Source organism: Stegostoma tigrinum, chromosome 14 (genome assembly GCF_030684315.1).
Source record: "Stegostoma tigrinum isolate sSteTig4 chromosome 14, sSteTig4.hap1, whole genome shotgun sequence".
NCBI classification, from domain to species: Eukaryota; Metazoa; Chordata; class Chondrichthyes; order Orectolobiformes; family Stegostomatidae; genus Stegostoma; species Stegostoma tigrinum.
The window spans coordinates 42,888,177-42,909,493 of NC_081367.1; the positions used below are offsets into that span (position 1 = coordinate 42,888,177).

The window sequence follows — 21,317 nt, forward strand, 5'->3', positions numbered from 1 at the left end:
CGGGATCTGGGTGATCAAGTACATGAATTCCAATGCTACAAAATTTGGATAGTGGATTAGGATATAGCTGTCAAACAAATTGATTAAACAGTAAATAAAATACATTTTGTTCACCTGCTATTAGGCCCACTCACTCAACCCAATCAAATGTCTGCATAACTAGCATGATTTTTCACTGTCTGCATACCAACATTTATAGCGTGTTTTTTTTGGGGGAGAGGGAGAAATGTTCACTTTTGCTGGAAGCATAGATAACAACATAATATTTAAACAGAAAGAGACTGCATAATCAAAGTACAGAGGGATATGGTTGCCCAGGTTCATGAATCTCAAAAATACTGGTATGCAGATACAAGTGATATGCAAGCCAAATGCACTGTGGCCATTTATTGCGAATGAATTGGAATATGAAAGTAGAGAGGCTTTGCTAGAGTTGTATCAGGTGCTCGCAACACCACATGAGTAGTGTGTAAAATTTTGGTCTCATCAGAGAAGGTTCACTCGACAGACTCTTGAGATGAAGAGGTTGTTTTTTGGGGAAAGGCAGCACGGTGGCTTAGTGGTTAACACAGCTGCCTCACAGCACCAGGGACCCAAGTTCGATTTCACTGTTCATGTTTCTGACTAATCCCTGTGTCCGTGTGGGTTTCCTCCGGGTGCTGCAGTTTCCTCCCGCAGTCCAAAGATGTGCAGGACTGCCCATGCTAAATTGCCCATAGTGGTGTTTAGATTAGGTAGGTTCAACATGGGAAATGCAGAGATAGGGGAATGGGTCTGGGTGGGATGCTCTTTGGAGGGACGGTATGGACTTGTTGGGCCAAATGCCTGTTTCCACACTGCAGGGATTCTATGATTCATTTGGCATATATTTAATTACAACAAATTATCCGCACGTCTTTATCTATAATTGAAGTCTGAAAAAGAATCCTTGACCCCCGTTCACAGATAAGGCCATCCCTAATAATTTCCTTGGATCACTGCATCCACATTTGTTTTCGATATGCAACCAGAACTCCTGCTCTATCTGCACCCATCAAAAAATATCCCCAGTTTGTTTATAATTGCACTTTCAGTATCCAAACCTTGGGCCTATACTGAACATTGCATTCTGCAGCTGCGAAGCCATTCTGTCAGCCATTTCCATTTGAATCCGTTTATTCAAGCAAGCTAAAATAAATCCTTACAAGGAGATAGTTATGGTGAGAACAAATTCATACCAAGGCACTTCACAGAATGTTACACAGAATTTGTATCTCACAAATGTTGACACCAATCCACAAAAACAGAAAAGTAGGGCAAGTTGGCAAAGGCTTGGCCAAAAAAAAGTTCGTAAAAAAACCTTAAAAGCAGACAAAATGGTAGAGAAGTGGAGCGATTTAGATGAAAAGCAATGCTTGGGGTCTACACAGTTGATGATATGACTGTTGTTAGCAGAGTGAAAGAAATCAAGGATGCATAACAAATTGGAACTGGTTGACTACACAAATCTTGAACAGGCTGTAAGACACTATAGAAATAGAGAGTGGCAAGGAGTTTGCAGATGAGCATTTTGAGCTGGTTACTTAGCAGCAATGTGCATTAGGGGGATGGGTGAATGGCACTTGGTGAAAATACCCATGGCAAATACATTTATAACAGTATAATTACATGTTAAAGTACATATTTCTGATAAATCGTTTTTACCATATAAACCACTGAGCCATATTTCTTCTGCAGGGGCCCAAATTTCTTTTTAGCACACTTCTCCACTTTTAGCTTTTCTGTATAAGCTAATACTCCTCTCCCTTCCACTACCCACTTGTTAATGTCAGCACCCTTTCTCACCACTTCCTACCACTGAGACTGACTTTGGTTCACCACTCTAAACGCTATTTCTACCTTCTCCCTTTTTCTTTTCAATGGGTATGTTGGATGGCTCCTCCTTTATTTTCATTTACTTTCCTCCTTTTCATTGTCATTAATATCTCTCTTCAATTTTCATTCAGTGCCACTCCTTCCAGAAAACTGCTGCAAATTCAATTGACTTTGTCTCCTGCATTCACAACAAATTCCCATCTGTATCCAGTGGCTGAAATCACATTGATGAACAGCATCATAGCTCAGATACATTTCATTCACAAAACAATTACAAGCTATCAAAGAAATAATTGTAAAGCTTCTTACCTTCACAAAAACAGAGAAGAAAATATCAGTGCTAAGCTCTTGTACTTTTTTTGACGCACTCTTTTTTGCATTGCAATGGTCTGCTTGTTTCTGAATGTCGCTTTTATTTAAACCAAACTGATGGCCAGAACCTGAATAACAAAATCTAGAATATTAAGTACAAATCAAAACATTCACTGACCATTATTTTGTAAAGAGACTCAAAATCACTCAATTAGGTTTGAAGTTTTGTTATTGGTTGTGCTCCAGTTTATGAAACTGGCTAGCTGTTTGATAACAAAAGCAAAATATTGCAGATGCAGGATAATTGAAATTTACGCAAAAAATGCTGTAAGTACTCAACAAGTTATGGAGAGAAAAAGTTAACTTTTCAGGTTGATGTCTTTCAAGAAAACATTATCTGACTTGTGTATTTTCAGCATTTTCTGGCTAGCAATTTGACTGAACAGCTGAGGTTAAATGTTGAATTTACAAAATGCAATAATTTTGCTGGCACAATGTTTAAGTTTATTTTACAACTTCTTGAATAATTTAACGGATAAATGGTTATTTGAATTTGGATTTAACGAAAAAACTTGAGTAACATGCCATTTAAACAGAACAGAGCGCTATTAAGTGAGAATCCATACAATGTGACTCATTTAGAAACAAGTGGCTTCCAAATGAACTGTTGCTTCAAATGCCTGTAAATGCATTTACCAGTCAAAAAAATTAGAAGTTAGTTCTGTAACTTCAATACTATTTTATTTCAATTTTAGTCTTGATGAGCTGTACCAGGAGTTGGGGAAACTGTTAGATTAATAATTAAATGAGATAAAATAAAGGAATGCAATCGATGTTGACGTTGTAAAAACCTATTTTCACAAATGCACAGTTTTAATTGTACTCTGAAAGATGAATGCAGGAAGAGTTCTGGTTGATCATATCTGATGAATGTTAAACTGACCTTCAGTTAGAAAGCAGTTACTTAGTACAATTTCTCCAAATGAAACAGAAATTACTTTATAAAGGGTAAGTATAATTGGTTAAAACTGAACACAACTTCAATAATCCTTATGGCTTTCTTAATTGGCAACAGTTTTTTTTTAATTGCAACAATTACCAATCTTTCATTCTTCAATACAGATAAAAGAGAAACAAAGGATTCAGAAAGTTCAGAAATAATCATTTAAAAATGCATTTTTGAGATTTTTCTTGTTTAGTTAACAGTTTGATTCAAAGAAAATGCTGTAAATATCACGCTGTGAAAACAGAAGCAGTCGATATGCAGAAGCATCTACAAACAGGAATGCAACTTTTCAAATTCAGTATTATTCATCAGAAGATGCAAATAATTTAAATGAAAAACAAATAGTTGTGGGGAGACATTGGTCACCTGATAGAAATTCAGGGCCAGAACCGAAACTAATTATTTTTCTTCCTTCATGAGCACAGGAATTCTGAAAATATTTGACATGTGTATGGCAAAAATAGACCTTCATTAGTTGAAAACAAAATCCAAAGGTCAAATTTGAGATGTGAGCCCCAGCTTAAAAATGGCTCTTATCTTTTTATTAAAAGCATTACAGGATAAATATATATTTATTCAATATTTCATTTATTTTCCTCTACAGACACCCACACTCTCACTTTCAGCAAAGATTGTGTTACCTACCAAGTGACGCAGCAAGAAGTCGATGCACAATAATATCAGCGTAACGGCGAATGGGGGAAGTGAAGTGAGTGTAGAGAGGCACGTTGAGTGCATAATGGCGGAATAATGTTTCATCACGAAGAACGCCAGTACAGAAGTACTGTGCCATCTAGAAAGAGATTAATTACACTTGCCCTGAAGTTGCTTTTATCTAGGAACATATAAAACATATGGTAGAATGTGTTTTTGTATATGCCTCAAAATCCATTCTATCGCTTTCTAAGATATTTCAGAACATTGTAGTCACCAAGAAAACATAACCCACAACTCTATGGACAAGCAGAAATGTTTGTGGAGGTATCCTTCCTTTCAAAGAATGAAGGTGACTCAGAAGTACCTTTTTGTGCTCTTTTTCATTCCTGAAATCATTAATGTAGATGTAGATTGACAGATTAATGATAGTGGGGTAGATGAAGTCTTCTGCAAAAAACATCCCATAAGTCAAGTGAATGAGCACTTAGGTGTGTTCTGCACAACAGTTTAACAAAACTTCAATGTCCACCATTTAAAAATAGCCTCAACAGGCAATCACAAATGAGTAAAGAGCAGCCACAGGATGAGACAGCTGGGGCAGCACAGTGGCTTAGTGGTTAGCACTGCTGCCTCACAGCGCCATGGACCCACGTTCAATTCCATCCTTGGGTGACTGTCTTGTGTGGAGTTTGCACAATTTCCCAGTGTCTAAGTGGTTTCCTCCACAAGGTCTGGTCTCCTCCTGCAGTACAAAAATGTACAATTTACGTGGATTGACCATATTAAATGTCCACGGATGTGCAGTTTAGGTAGATTAACCTTTGGAAGTGCACGGTGATAGGGTGTGTCTGGGTGGGATGCTCTTTGGAATGTAGCATGAACTTGATGGGCCGAATGGCCAGCTTCCACACTGTAGGGATTCTATGATTCATTACTCAGAATCATAGGTCGAGAAAGTGTTTTCAAGGACTACATATGTAAAGAACTGAACGTAGTTCTGATAATGGATTAAAAACTGGGAGTTAACATTTGAATAGCTAGATTTAATTTCAAAACACCTTGCTGGTGAGTGGCAATCTCACGCGGATCACCACGCCACCATTTTTTTTTAAAGAAAGAAGGGAGCTCTGCATCTCTGACAGGAGGTTCTGCTCTACCCTCATAAATGAGGAGACATACTTTCATTCTGACAGTTCTTTCTAAGTAGGGATAAAAAGATGGAGCAAATAAATTTACAAATTTGCAAAAAGAAAGATTTCTTGTATCCAATTTCATTAGTTGTCCATTGAGATGATGGTGAAGTCGCAATGTCATTGGACTAGCAATCCAAAGGCCCAGGTTAGTTGTCCAGGGGCATGGGTTCAAATCTTACCAGCCCATTGTGGTATTTCAAATTTAATTAATAAATCTGAAATATTATTGGTCATTTGGCAGTTCAGAACTTGAGTGCTGCTGAAGGCAGACTCATTTTATTAAATCTTTATTGTATTGCAAAAATCTGAAGACATATGATGTTTGAAATGATGCGCCTGTCTTTCTGATGTCTGCCTTACATACCTGACATCACACTCCTAGTTAAATTTAGGAATATTACTCATTTGTGTGATACACAGGACATCTCCTCAGCCTGACGGCAACATCCTCTAAGTGAAGAACACCACTTGTGCTGCTACAATTGGGGGTTGCAATGGACTAGTGGTATTATTGATAGACTACTAATCCAGAAACTCAGCAAATGGTGGAATTTGAATTCAATAAAGAATCTAGAATTAAGGGTCTAATGATGACTATGAAACCATTGTCGGTTGTTGGAAAAACCTACCCAGTTCACTAATGTCCCTGAGGAAAGGAAATCTGCCATTCTTACCTGACCTGGTCTACATGTGACTCCTGATGCATAACAATGTGGTTGACACTCTGGATAATTAGGGATAGACAGTTAAATGCTGGCCTAGCCAGAGATGCCAACATCCCATGAGTAAATTTTTAAAAATTAGTAGTGCCAAATAACAGCCAACTTCCTTTGTTGTTCAAGCTTTTGACACATTTTATCCCGGATAACGGACAGAGGCAATATTCAGGACCAAAAGATCGGCAATAAGGCTGTCTGAGTTTGTATAAAGTAATCCTGTGGGATAATAGTTGTATGGACCATATAATTTCTTGTTGGATTCTGTGCGACAGTGCACAACATTAGATGCTAAATGTGCCATCCTTATCTGGCTTGGCCTACATGTGACTCCAGACCCACAGCAATGCGGCTGACTGTTAACTTCTGTCTAAAATGTCCCAGCAAGCCACTCAGTTCAAGGCAATTAGCAATGGGCAACAAATACTTGATAAATTAATTTAAATTTTACTAGCTGCTTTGATAAGATTTGAACCCATGTCCATAGAATATTAGCTTAGACCTCTGAATTACTGGTCCTGTGACCATATCAGCATACCACCACCTCCTGTACCACAAATATATTTTCTATATCTGAGTTACAATGTATTATAAATGCATGAATTTTCAATTGTGAATGATAGTACAGTACACATACAATATTTATGTTCAATTTCAGGCAAATATAATATTTGCAATTGAGTTACAGAACTCAAGAATATGTCATAAGACAAAATGAAAACTGACCTTTGGTGATCAAAGCTTCAAAATACCCTGTAATGAATTTTCTCTAAACATTCTGTTTGTACAGTCAACTTAAATATGAGCATGTTACATTATTACATTGTGTCAACTCACAGAAATGTGCAAAGAATATAAAGTTCTTTCTAAATAACAATGTATTTGTAATTACACAAATGCCATATATGCAAGTTTATTTTCTTGGAGTCCGGAATAATGTACATTTTTGTTATCAGACTAATATATCATTCTTGTTCAAACAAAAGATCTTCATACCATTTAAATCACTTTTACCTGCATTGGTCGAGAACACATATGGGTCAGTACTTCTTTTCTGGCAGCAGAATACTGATCATTCCCAACAGTTTCATTTAGGGTGTTCTGTTTTACAAGTCAGCAAACAAAAAAAGTTAGCTTTGAAATCATACTACCTTCACAAATTGTAAGCTAACCAGGAGAAACATTTAATTTTACGTGAACGTGGATCAAAGGCTTATTTTTTCATCTTCTTCACTGGAAAACATCAAGTAAATATATTTTAATGTAATTTTCTTGTGAGACAGTGAAGATATTGTTAAACCAGGCTTTCTGTTAAATTTTACTGTTGTTTGAAAAGTGGGTACTCAAATTTCACTACGTAACAGCTGGAAGTTTCATACGACATCATTCCACCACAAAGAAGGAAACATTGGATTGGGTTTCCACTTGTATCTAGGATTTGGTTTGCTTTGATACACCTTAAATAAATCAAAACAATATACACTGTGCCAAAATTCATATTTTGTCTACTCAAGAAAGACTGCAGTTCAATACTGGGTAAAATCTATTTCAACTTCACTTTTAAGTAAAAACATCAAGATAACAGAGGTGGTGGAGGTGAGTACAATTTGAACATTTCAAAGGCATCTGGATGGGTATATGAACAGGAAGGATCTAGAGGGATATGGGCCACATGCTGGTAAATGGGACTAGGTCAGATTGGGATATCTGTTCAGCATGGATGAGTTGGACCGAAATATAGCATTTACTTAGTTTCTGAGCTATAAACCATTTGCACTAGCTAGGTAATACAGCATAACTAGTTCAAATTAGGATATCACAAACCTAACGGTTTTTAGTCACCTTAAGAGGCAGCAATTATATCCTTGGCCCACTGGATACTTTTTAGTTTCTATCTTTCTCTGCGATTTCTGTTTCCAGCATCTGTTTTATTTTTTACCAGGATATCTGTGATCTCTCAAAAGATGCTAAAGATGCATGAAGGAGTGGATGAAGTGATCTCCACAATCAGTTTGAACCACTGATCTGAATTGCAGACAACAGACACAACTTTCAGTAAATGACTTTTGAGAGTTTCAAAGAGAACTGTTCAGGGGCAGGGAATAAGCAGGAGGACAGAACTTTTAAAATAGTAATCTCCCTCAAATGGCTGTCTCCCCTAAAATGAAGTTTGAATTAATTTTAAGAGCAAACATATTGGATTTTATTTCAGAGATGCATGCTTCAATTGAGCCTCTTGAGCTGAAACAATTTCAGGAATGGTTTGGTCCTTAATCAACATAATGTAAACATAAAATTAAATAAGCAAACTAAAATAAAACAAAGTACTGCCTTAAAAATAAACTGCAAAGGGAATCTGTATGAAGAGATCTTGTAAACAACTCAAGGAGGCCTTATTGTTTATGTTAAATATACGGAAATTATGGATTTTCTGATCAAATTTCATTTATTTCAGTACAATTATCAATATATTCTTGTTTTGATTTACCTTTGTGTATGTGATCAAAGTCAACCCTGCACATGATAACTCAGGATGCGAAACAAACCATTGCCAACTAAAATGAAGATGCCCAGGAACAGCTATTATTAATTTTAGCATGTAAAGTGCCTTGTCACGAAGGGAAATGTCATTCATACTGATGTAGAATGTTTCACATTTATATAAGTATGTTCAAATTATAAAACGGAAGTAGGTGCTACTGCTTCTATTTTCAACTACGATATTCAAGATTGTTGGCAAAGAACAGTTTCAAATATCAGAGATGTACTTAGACAATTATGAAACAAATTCATGCATACAAACCATCTCCTAATAAGTTGTCAATCCACCCAAAATGTCCAGCCCCAAAGAAAAGTACTTTGAATTCATGACGTGTGCCCATATGCCCTTTCCTCACGGGTCAGAGATGCATACAAATTGTACTCAAGGAATTCAGAACAAAGATTTAATGGATTGAGTCCCTGTTCAAAATGGGACTTTCATCAGCCTGTTCTAAATGATGTTTGTTTTGAGATTCTGGGCATTTTGCAAAACTGGGTGTCATATGATTAAACCCCTAGGAATACATCAAACGACAGCTGACATTTCATAGAATGGTCACTTAAAAGTGCACAAATAAGATTTTACCTTTACAATTATACTTAAAATTTGAAAGACGATTGGGAAACTTGTTTATTTCACAAATGTTGATTCATAAGTGTTTCAACTCATCTGTTTTCAATGAGAGGCAGAAGTTTCTCTCAAATTATCACAGTTTTGTATCCAGTGTTTCTGCAAACTCACATGTAATGCGCCTGCAGTTTGCAAGTCAATGTTAAGTCCCAGCTCCTCAAAGAATGCAGCGAGGTCATCGAGCATGTTTGTTTGTGGTGGTGGATGTCGGCGTAGTAAAGCTTGTTCACAGAATAAACCATAGATGATGTGTGCAACTGCCATGTTTGCCAGTAACATGAACTCTTCAATCAACCTAAAAAAAAGTGCAACATGTTTCAAGGTAATAAAAACGCCATGTGTAACGTAACATTGCCATTGATAAAAAGCAAGACTTCATACAAATACAAAATCCTCCTTTACAGCTGCGGGAGGAAGGAGGGCAAGGGAGTGAACATCAGATGAAACTGAGGAGAAAAAATATGCATGCTGTCACAGGCAAGTTGTGAATTGACTGGTTGAACAGCTACTCTTACAGACTGTATTTCAACTTCAGTAATTTTGAAAACATAAATTTCTAAACTAAGACAGAGAAAGTAAAAAATCATAGGTACAGGAGACGGAACTGACTGGTGAGTAACGGGTAAATAATTCATGTTTTCTATTTATCCCGGGTTTTTAGAGAGTTGTGCAAGAGCAAGGTAAAGTAGATAAAGTCACAGATGGTAAAGTAACTCTAAAGTATGAGTTAAGGTATGGCAGTGCAGCTTGATCAAGTAGAATGGTCATCTTGTAGCAGGTGGGAGTAGTGGATGCTTTTAGGTAGATGAGCCCCTGTGCAGAAACTGTTACCAGCTGTACAAGCTTGAGCTCCAGGTTTCAGAACTTGAGCAGCAGCTAGAGACACAGAGGTGCCAGAGGTACAGAACTACATGGACAGCACATTCAGAGATGCGCTCACCCTGTGCATTAGGGTAAGCAAGAAGGTAGGAATGGATGACTGCAAAAAAAAGACCAAGAGAAACAGGCAGATAAAGAAGGTTTTCTCAGTAGTCCTGCGGGTCATGAGACCACTATCTGTACTGGATATCAGCAATGTTAATGGATCTTTGAAGGAATGTAGCAAGAGCCAAACCAAGCCACTGGCACTATGGGTGGCAGCTGTACAGGAGAGGAGGAAGAAGAGCAAAGAGAAGTACTGACAGGGAATTCTTTAGTTAAGTGAACAGACAAGCGTGTTTGCAGCTGTCAATGTGATGGCAATCTGGTGCCAAGATGAAGAATTTCATGGAATGGCTGTACAATATTCTTCTTCTGGAGGACAAACAGCCAATGGTCATTGTCCATATTGGTACTAATGACATTGATAGGAAGGAAGATTTTATCTGCAGTCATCATTTAGGGAGCAGGTATAAAGTTGGCAAGCAGGACCTCTAAAGTAGTAATCTCCAGATTACTCTCAGTGAGCCACATACAAGTGAACAAAGAAACGGGAAGATACGACAGATGACTGCATGGCTTGAAATATGGTGCAGGAGGAAAAGCTTTAGACTCCTGAGATAATGGAACTGGGTCTGAGGAAGATGGCGTTTGTACATGCCAGTCATGTTGTACCTGAACAGAGACTGAACTGAATTACATGTGAGGCATTTTACTAAGTTCTATTAGCAAGAGTTTAAACAAACTCAGAAGATGTCTCCAAACTAGGATAGAATATTGGAAAGTAATATTAGGGTATGTGAAATACTCGTAGAGGCAGATAGCCCTAAAATAATGAGTCATAAGCAAATGGGTAGTGTTGGAATAAAGGAGGAAATAATAAAATGTAAATCAGGGTTACACTGCATGTGTGTGAATCCACATGGTTTAAGGCAGCACGGTGGCTCAGTAGTTAGCACTGCTGCCTCACAGTGCCAGGGACCTGGGTTCGATTTCAACCTCGGGTCACTGGGTGGAGTTTGCACATTCGCCCAGTGTCTGCACGGGTTTTCTGTGGGTGCTTCAGTTTCCTCCCACAGTCGAAAGATGTGCAAATTAAGTGGAATCGCCATGCGAAATTGCACACAGTGTCCAGAGATGTATATTAGACATGGGAAATGCAGGGTTACTGGGATGCGGGTGAGGTTGGTTCTGGATGGGATGCTCTTCAAGGGCCGGTTTGGACTCAATGGGTCAAAGGGCCTGCTTCCACACTGTAGGGGTTCTATGATAATGATAATTAACAAAACTGGGGGCAGGCAGTTTGTATTGAGGGATTAAGATCTAATGGAGACCTGACTTAAGGAAAGCCAGATCTGCATGTTAAATGTTCCTGTATACAAAGTGTTTAGAATGGTTAGGAAAGGAAAAAACAGAGGAGGGATGGAGTTTTTGGTGAAAGAGGATGTTTCTGAAGCCTCTAGGTCAGAATTGATTTGGCTGAAACTAAGGAATAGTAAGAGAGAAATTCATTGCTTAGTGAAATATTTAGACCACCAAATAGTTCGAGGGATAACAAGGAAATCTGCAAGGAAATGACAGAGAAGTGAAAACATCATCAAGAGTTATAATGGGAGGCTTGAATCAGCCAGACTTCTGACTGGGATAGCAGTAGTGTAAGGAACAACAAGGAACAAGTGTTCTTAGGTGCTGTTGAGAAGAATTTCCAAAAGCAATGTGTGTGCTGGCCAATAAGAAAGGATGCACTGTTAGGCCTGGTTTGTGGGAATGAGATGGGTGAAGTAGATCTAATGACAGTGGGAAAATATTTAGGGGACACTGATCATTGTCTCATAACGTTTAGAATGATGGTAGACAACTATGTGGGCAATCTAGGGTATGAATAATCAACTGGCACAGATTGGATTTCAATTAAGTAGAATGCTGGACCAGATAGACTAGAACCAAAGATGTGCAGGGAAAAACAACAGCTGAACAGGAGGAACAGGTAGGTTAAACAAGCTTCAAAGAGGAGATAGTTTGGACATGGTCAAGGGACATGCCCTCAAAAAGGAAAGGTAGTACAAACAAATACAGAGCTCCCCGGATGACAAAGGAAATAGAAATTAAAGAATAAAAAGTATCAGGTGGTTAACAAAGTTGAGAATCAAGCTTAATACAGGAAGTTTAGAAGGGTGGTGAAAAAGCAAACATGAAAAGGAAAGAGGGATGAAGAAAAAAGGCCGCATCTAACAAAGAGAAATCCTAAAGTCTTCTTAAGAGCATCGACAGTAAAAGGGTGGTAAAAGGACCAAAAACAAATCTACACAGAGGCAAGAGGGATGGCTAAGATGTTAAAGTAATACTTTGTATCTGTCTTTACTTAAGAGGCAAGTGTTGGCCAGGCCTTGATGACAGAAAAGGAAACTCAGTTACTTAAAGGGTTCAAAATGGATAAAGATGAAGTAGTTAAATTTGATAAGGTACCAGAACCAGATGAAACATATCCAAGGATATTTAAGGAAGTATGAGTGAAGATTGTAGAGAACTGGCAAAAATCTTTGCTCTTCTCTGGATTCAGCAATGATGGTGAAGGATTGCAGAATTACTAACATTATCCCTTTTGAAAAAAAAGGATTTAAAGATCAGCCCAGCAACTACAGACCAGTCAGTTTAACTTCGGTGATGGGAAACTTTGAGGAACAATTACTATGAAAAAAATGTGAACTGATTCTGAAGAGTCAGTAGAATTTGTTAAGGAAAAATTATATTCAACTACCACTTCAAAAATGAGGCAAAGTTACTTGGCACACAAACCCATTTTAAGTAAGCTATATTCCGGAATGATTCCTGCGTGTCTTCTTCTTCCTCCTTGCTCGATGGCTACTTGAAACTTCCCTGTAACTGCAGGGCAACCAGCTTCTGCAACCCGCCATCCAAGAGTCTCTTAGTTTCTCACACGGTTTACACTGACTCCGGCCATCCCTCAAGCTCAGAAACCTCAAACTCCAAATTAGATTTTGAGCAATAGGAGCCACTTCCTGCACATAAGCTCCCATATATGTCCCCATAAGGCACGTGCACTGAAGAGGTCTCAGAATTTTGTTTCAAAATATCCCCTTTATGTAGTTTGTTAGATTCTTACTGCTCACCATGTACATATAATAAATGGGAAAAGAATCTACAATATTGGTTGATGAGTTTTTATTCCGATAATAGGTAATCAACCTGAAACACTAAATACTTTCTCCTCTTGAAAGATGCTTCCTGATCTGCTGAGTCTTTCCAAAAGCTTCTGTTTTCCTTTCAGGTTTCTGGCAGTTGAATGTCTTGCTGAAAATTGCATTAGTGTCTTTTTTTAACCTTCTGCTACCTTATATAGTTCATTTTTAATGCTTACCACAGTCTGGCGAAATATGACTTTTCATATATTTATTTTGCTAAACTCAAGTTCATGTATTTCTTGCAGCTTAATACTGTAGGCTACCCTTCTGTCAAACAAACAGAAGCATTAAACATGTAATTATGGTCTTTCTTTGCCTTTGGAACTCGAACTCAAAAATATTTCAGATTGGTGAGAGAACAATCTTGAAATTATCACATCTTATGTCAATACTGGCAAGGTGAGCTCCCTGAGTGAAACCTGGCTTGACAGATCATACGTTTTACTTTTACAATTTGTCACTGAACATATTCGCAACAGGCTGCCAATATACTTTTAACAAAAGAACATCGACGTTTACTTTCCCACAACAAGACAAAAAACACAACTTGTCTCATTACAAGTCTCAGAAATAAAGATCTAACCCTTTTAGCTTCAGTGAGAACTTTAAGTACTCAAACCTCAGGAGAGTCACTCTGTTTCTACTTTAATGTTTCTTGTTCAATTGGCATGACTGTACTTGATTTTTTTCCAGCTAAACTCTGCTTTCACTTGATGCTATTTTATTTAATTAATGTCTCTTCATGAAATCCTTAAACAAATTGCAAACAAATTCCATATCATGTGCGATTCCTTATTTACTCTTCCATAGCATTTTGTTTCTGATGCTTTCCATTACCAACATTAAACCATTTAGAACTTCATTTTTCCTGGCCTGACTTTTCTGGAAACTGCTAAACTGCATTACTAGTCTTGCAGGATTTCCTTCCCTGCATGACCTGCATCCAATTGAATGGCACGGTGGCTCAGTGGTGAGCACTGCAGCCTCACAGCGCCAGGGGCCCGGGTTCGATTCCCGCCTCAGGCGACTGTCTGTGTGGAGTTTGCACATTCTCCCCGTGTCTGCGTGGGTTTCCTCCAGGTGTTCCGGTTTCCTCCCACAGTCCAAAGATGTGCAGGTTAGGTGGATCGGCCATGCTAAAATTGCCCATAGTGTTCAGGGGTGTGTGGGTTATGGGGGATGGGTCTGGGTGGGATGCTTCAAGGGGCGGTGTGGACTTGTTGGGCCGAAGGGCCTGTTTCCACACTGTAGGGAATCTAATCTAATCTAAAGCTATGCACAAACTGCTATTCTGAATGGCTCTTCATCAGAGAGGGGGATGGGGAGAGGGTTCTGGAATAAATAGGGAGAGGGGGTGGGCAGACCGAAGATGGAGAGAAAAGAAGGTAGGTGGAGAGGGGAGTATAGGTGGGGAGGTAGGGAGGGGATAGGTCAGTCCAGGCAAGACGGACAGGTCAAGGAGGCGGGATGAGGTTAGTAGGTAGGAAATGGAAGTGCGGCTTGAGGTGGGAGAAAGGGATGGGTACCCGCATGGGCCCAAGCTATGCCTGCCTCTTTGTAGGTTTGGTGGAACAGTCCCTCTTCTGCACCTACACAGGCCTCAAACCCCACCTCTTCCTCCATTACATTGATGATTATATTGGCGCCGCCTCTTGCTCCCCAGAGGAGCTCGAACAGTTCATTCACTTCACCAACACCTTCCAGCCCAACCTCAAGTTCACCTGGGCCATCTCCAACACATCCCTCACCTTCCTGGACCTCTCAGTCTCCATCTCAGGTAACCAGCTAGAAACTGATGTCCATTTCAAGCTCACTGACTCCCACAGCTACCTACAATACACCTCCTCCCATCCACTCTCCTGCAAAAATTCCATCCCCTATTCCCAATTCCTCCGCCTCCACTGCATCTGCTCCCAGGATGAGGCATTGCACTCCCGCACATCCCAGATGTTCACGTTCTTCAAAAACCACAACTTTCCCCCTGCAGTGGTCGAGAACGCCCTTGACCGCGTCTCCCACATTTCCCGCAACACAGCCCTCACACCCCGCCCCCGCCACAACCACCCCCAGAGGATCCCCCTCGTTCTCACATACCACCCCATTAACCTCTGGATACAACGTATCATCCTCCGACACTTCCGCCATCTACAATCCGACACCACCACCCAAGACATTTTTCCATCCCCACCCTTGTCTGCCTTCCGGAGAGACCACTCTCTCCGTGACTCCCTTGTTCGCTCCACACTGCCCTCCAATCCCACCACACCTGGCACCTTCACCTGCAACCGCAGGAAATGCTACACTTGCCCCCACACCTCCTCCCTCACCCCTATCCCAGGCCCCAAAATGACTTTCCACATTAAGCAGAGGTTCACCTGCACATCTGCCAATGTGGTATATTGCATCCACTATACCCGGTGTGGCTTCCTCTACATTGGGGAAACCAAGCGGAGGCTTGGGGACCGCTTTGCAGAACACCTCCGCTTGGTTCGCAATAAACAACTGCACCTCCCAGTCGCAAACCATTTCCACTCCCCCTCCCATTCTTTAGATGACATGTCCATCATGGGCCTCCTGCACTGCCACAATGATGCCACCCGAAGGTTGCAGGAACAGCAACTCATATTCCGCTTGGGAACCCTGTAGCCCAATGGTATCAATGTGGACTTCACCAGCTTCAAAATCTCCCCTCCCCCACCGCATCCCAAAACCAGCCCAGTTCTTCCCCTCCCCCCACTGCATCACAAAACCAGCCCAGCCTGTCTCCGCCTCCCTAACCTGTTCCTCCTCTCACCCATCCCTTCCTCCCACCTCAAGCCGCACCTCCATTTCCTACCTACTAACCTCATCCCGCATCCTTGACCTGTCCGGCTTCCCTGGACTGACCTATCCCCTCCCTTCCTCCCCACCTATACTCTCCTCTCCACCTATCTTCTTTTCTCTCCATCTTCGGTCTGCCTCCCCCCTCTCCCTATTTATTCCAGAACCCTCTCCCCATCCCCCTCTCTGATGAAGGGTCTAGGCCCGAAACGTCAGCTTTTGTGCTCCTGAGATGCTGCTTGGCCTGCTGTGTTCATCCAGTTTCACACTTTGTTATCTTGGATTCTCCAGCATCTGCACTTCCCATTAATTCTGAATGGCTCTGTGTTTCTCCAAGAACTGGTCCCTGTCTCCCTCTGTTTTGGAACATGTTGTTTTGAGGAAGCACTTTTTTATCACCTTTCTCTACTCTTTGTTTTCTGAAGCACTGAACCGTCCAGCTCAAGGGCTATTTTTCAAAAGCCTCACTTCAATACACGTCAATACATTTCCACTCGGAAGTCAAACCTCAACTCATGGCTCAAGAAAATAAGTCAGTCCTTCTCTTCCTACTCCAAACAATATAGAAATTCAAATCAAATTCAATACATAGTTTTGCCCTCTTTCAAATTCAAGTTTCCAAATAAATATACATCAAAAAAACCTTCATCACAATCTCCTCTCTCTGATAATTGTGGAGACTTATTTGAATGAGATGCGGAAAATTTTCAAATTTCATTTGTTCAATATAGACCAGAAGAACTGAATGCGCTTTCATTTTCGGTCAGATCTCACAATAATAGGGATCTTAAAAGGACAAAATGTATGAGGAGGTATGGCTTTAGTAACTGAACAAATTAGGTTGAGAATAAAACTATGAAGGATGATGATAACATTAAATTTATACATATGGGTAACAATTGGTTTCATTTGTAAATTGTGCACAGACTTTTCTTCATGTCCCCATGCCTCTGGAATATTCAAAGGAGCCATCCTCAAATTTCCTACTTCTCATCTACTTCCTGCCTCTTGACGACATCATCCCAAAGGCATAAAATAAGTTCCATACGTACCCTGAAAATAAAAAGTTCTACCTGACCACTAACCCTCAGAAAATGTTCAAAGCTGTGCTGTTAAACGGCTTCTCTATCATTCAGTCTCACAAGTCAAAATTTTGTCCAGTTAAGCTACAGAAAGATCTAAACCATTCTTTTTGACTTCTCTCACAAAGTCCATTTCCCAACAACCAACTGTATCTCCCTATCCCCCATCACACTGAACCAAAATGTTGACAACTCTGTTATCCACAACCCTGATCTAAAATTCCAAGCTCAAATTCCCTCCATCATATGGTTCAACTATTGCTGAAACTCTAATTTATGCTCATGTTACTTTGAAACTCAAAGACTTCAATGCTATCCGAGACAGCCTCCCATAATCTACACTTATCCTAAGGTCAACTGTCCATATCCTGACACCAAATCTTATTTATCCATCACTCCTGTGCCCACTAACCAGCACTGACTCCAGACTAGCTTCATCCCAATTTTAAAAGTCTCAACCTCATGTTCAAATTCTGACACAACCAAGGTCTACCTAACTTTGCAACCTCCTCCAATCCAATAACCCTCTGAGATCTGTGTACACCATTCTAATGTTATGTACATCCCCTGATTTTTATTGCTGAAGCATGTGCAGCCATACTTTCAGCTACCTGAACCTCCCTCCTCATTTAAGAGGCAGAGTATTTCATAGTGAGGCTTAAAAATAAGTTGTTTTAAAATACTCCTGTGAAGCAACTTGGCATGTTTTACAACGTAGCTTCTTGCCAATGATAAACCCAATGCCTATAGACACTATATATATATTCATGCATAGTCGGCAACACAAAGATTACGCTTACAGTGAAAACTAAAATACATTTTGCATTCATGAAGAAATAATTTGCATGTTATTCCTCAAGTAAACCTAATATCATTGTAATTTTTGAAAAAAAGGGATGTTATAAAATGAAAGAAAAAGATAAAAATGTTCAAATTATCGAACAAAAATATTCTACTAATAAGGTCCAAATTCTGTAATGATCTAACAACAGCATTACTTCAGAAACAAAACAAGTTGCTGGAAAAGCTCATAAGGTCTGTCTGTGAAGAAAAATCAGTTAACGTTTCGGGTCCGGTGACCCTTCCTCAGAATGCATAACTTCAGAATCATGGATCTTCCAAGGAAATGCAGCAGCATGTACCATGAACAGAAAAATAGTAAAGAAATGCAAGAATGCAAATGAAATACATTATTTTGTTGACATTTAACAACTGTTTCTCATAATATATTTAAAAATGCATATTGTACAAAATGCATTTTAAATGCATAGTTATCGTGTATGCAGAACTTTCTTAGCTCATGTGAGACTAGATGGAAAGACGCAGTAATGTTCTAAAAACAGGAACCATTGCAATACATTAACTAGTTTAAAAGATTTCTTTATAATGTTTGAAAGGTTGGGATCATGCAACATATGAATTCATTAAGAGTAGGCAGTATGCTATGATTTCGCTAGATGGCAGTAGCTAACTGACCACAGATACCAGAACTGATTGCCAGAATAGGCAAACTTTCATCCACACACATAAAACAATGCTTCATGAATCCAACATTCAAGGCAGAACAAAATGAAAGCAGCTGTTGACATATTGCTGCTGGAAATTGTACCATCAAGATGTAGATTTGTTTTAAGAAGAGGCATAAAAAGCCATACAATCTAGAAGAGCTGTAGATCTGATTTTACAAAAAAACTGTATAATACCAAACAATGTATTTCATATTATGTTAATTTATCTGGACCAGTAAACATTTTTAGGCACATAGATAAAACAAAAATTTGTGATAGATGGATTAAACTAAACTAACATTGCCAACTTTGCGCAATCAGAGGGAAAAGTCTCATTTTAAGTTAGCTTTATTTGCCTTTTCAATATATTTAGAATTATACAAAGGAGGTCCACAGCATCTCAAAGGGTTGCCTTTATATCCTTTCAAACACCCACACAGGCTTCAGGAATTCTCACCAGGTAGTTTATCACTTGAGGCTGTAGTTTCAAGACATTGTTGAGAAAACTGAAAAAGGTATATTAACTTCTTGCAAATTTATTTGAGTTTAGTTTCCAAGTTTTCTGTTGTTTGATTGTCTTCACATTCTATTGGCTTCTAGCATCTAACCTGCAAATTTGAGAAGAGCTCTTCAGCTGAAAATACTGATGCAGCAGTGTTATGTTCCACCTTTGCAACTGATCTGAGAATGGAGCATGTATTCTATATGCTCTCTGTTAAGCATACACAATTATTAGAGATTAATCGTTCAACTTAGGTAGCTAAACTGCACATGGAGTGAATAAGAGTTCCGATAAAAGCACCTAGAACGTGCACAGAGGCTGCCTTTTAATTACAATCGCAAGGAAAATGGTAAGAAAGCAGTTTAATATATTAACCATTACCTTTGTTCCTTTAAAAGGCCTATAACAGCTCATGGAGAAGGGGGCTTAATGGCAGAGTAGGAGGCCATTCAGACCTTAGAATCTATGTCAGCTCTCTGTACAGCAGCCCAGACAGTTCCATTTCCTTTCCCTATCCCAGTATTTCTATAAATTTATTTTCCTCAAATGTTCATCCAATTTCCGTGTGAAATCATTTGTGATTTTTGCTTCCTCAAACAATTCTAAATTATTATCACACACTGCACATGAGTTCTTCCTCACATCCTCCCTGCACCATTTGTCCAAAAATGTGTTCCTTAGTGCTTGTACTATCAGCTAATGGAAACAATATTTCCTTTGTTAACCTTATTTAAAACTGCCATACTTTTGTACACCAGCATCAGACATTCCTTCAATCTGTAAAATAAAATAAAGTCCTTTGATGCTAGAAATTGGAACTTTAAAAAAAGCAAGTGCTGGAAAAACTCAGCAGGTTGGCCTGCATGTGTGTCAAGAGAAAAAGAGCTGATGTTTTGATCCAGTATGATTTTTCTTTTGAAGTTGAGGGAAAGAAATACGGTGGGTCTTGTGCTGCTGAGAAAACAGGCAGGGTGAGGTAGAACAAAGGGAAGGTCAAGGCCATTTTTTTAAAGGGTGGGAGAATTAAAATAACAATGATGTCATGGGACAAAAAGGCAGGGGAGTGAAATTGGTTGTGGTAATGAAAAAAAAATTGGTCCAGACTAAGCGTTAATTGCAGAATAAAGGACAGCTATGTCTGAAAGCAGAAACATGAAATCAAGAAACTTTTCAGAAGGAAATTGAAGATGAAGGTCAGAGTTCATGGTCTGACACTGTCCAGCACAATGTTGAATCCACCAGTGCGTAAAGCGCCTAAAACTAAGATGAGATATTGTTCTTCAATCACGCACTGGGATTCACTTGAACATTGCAGCTGTCCTAGGACAAAATGTGAGACAGAGAGAACAAAGTTCTTAAATTGCCAACTTATTATGCCAAAGAACTGGAAGGTAAGGATTATGCTTGGGGGCTAAGTGAAGGTGTTCCACAAAGCTGTCAGTGCGTGTGTGTTTGGTGTCCCTAGCATAGAGGAGCAAAACAGTGTACTTAATTGAAATAAGAACAAATAAAGCACTACTTCACTTGGAAGGAATGTTTGGCTCCTGGACAATGATGAGAGAGGACATAAAATGTGTTATACCTCCTGAAATAGTGTGGGAAGACTGCACAGCAATGGCATGAAGCATTGCCTTTCAAATTCTGTACTTCACAGCCTTATGAACTAAATGTTCAGTTCAATCATTTCAATGAACTCTGTTCTTCATTTTGACATTTTTTCAGCTCAGTACCTTGATTTCAAATTTTTGCTTTTTTTTTCCTGCCATTAACACTTTGGACCAATGCTTTGTTTCGTCTCCACAATCATTAACATTCCCATTGGGTTTTTGTTCTATGATATCTTTGTTATTTAATTTTTCCAACTTTTAACCTATCCCTGACCTTCCCTTTTGTTCTACCTCATGCTTTATTCTACAGCATAAGATGGCATAGAAGATCATACAATCCCTACAGTGTGGAAACAGGCCCTTCAGCCCAACAAGTCCACACCGACCCTTGGAGCATCCCACCCAGACCCATCCCCCTATCACCCACCTAAGCTACATATCCCTGAACACTATGGGATATTTAGCGTGGCCAATCCACTTATCCTGCACATCTCTGGAGGAAATTGGAGTACCCAGAGGAAACCCATGCAGACATGGGGAGAACGTGCAAACTCCACATGGACAGTTGCCCGAGGATGGAATCGAACCCAGGTCCAAGGCGCTGTGAAGAAGCAGTGCTAACCACTGAGCCACTGTGCCGCCGACTTGTGCCTTGTCGATAATGGGCAGGCTTTGGGAGGCAGAAGGTGAGTTACTTGCTGCTAGTCTCTGACCTGCTCTTATAGTCACTGTGTTTATGTGCCGACCCCAATTGAGTTTCCCCAAGA

The 21,317-nt window shown here is 39.5% G+C and overlaps 1 protein-coding gene across 2 annotated transcripts in view; it reads right to left on the minus strand.

Annotated features, from left to right (window-relative positions):
- The window catches only part of dis3l2 (DIS3 like 3'-5' exoribonuclease 2), a 296,352-nt gene that overhangs the window by 18,307 nt on the left and 256,728 nt on the right, over positions 1–21,317 (minus strand). For both annotated transcript variants that reach the window (XM_059651106.1, XM_059651107.1), the window contains 4 exons: positions 9,022–9,205; positions 6,753–6,839; positions 3,818–3,965; positions 2,164–2,294 (listed from right to left, as the gene is read on the minus strand). In XM_059651106.1, coding sequence (XP_059507089.1) covers positions 2,164–2,294; positions 3,818–3,965; positions 6,753–6,839; positions 9,022–9,205 — 550 coding nt within the window. The remainder of the gene's footprint in view (positions 1–2,163; positions 2,295–3,817; positions 3,966–6,752; positions 6,840–9,021; positions 9,206–21,317) is intronic.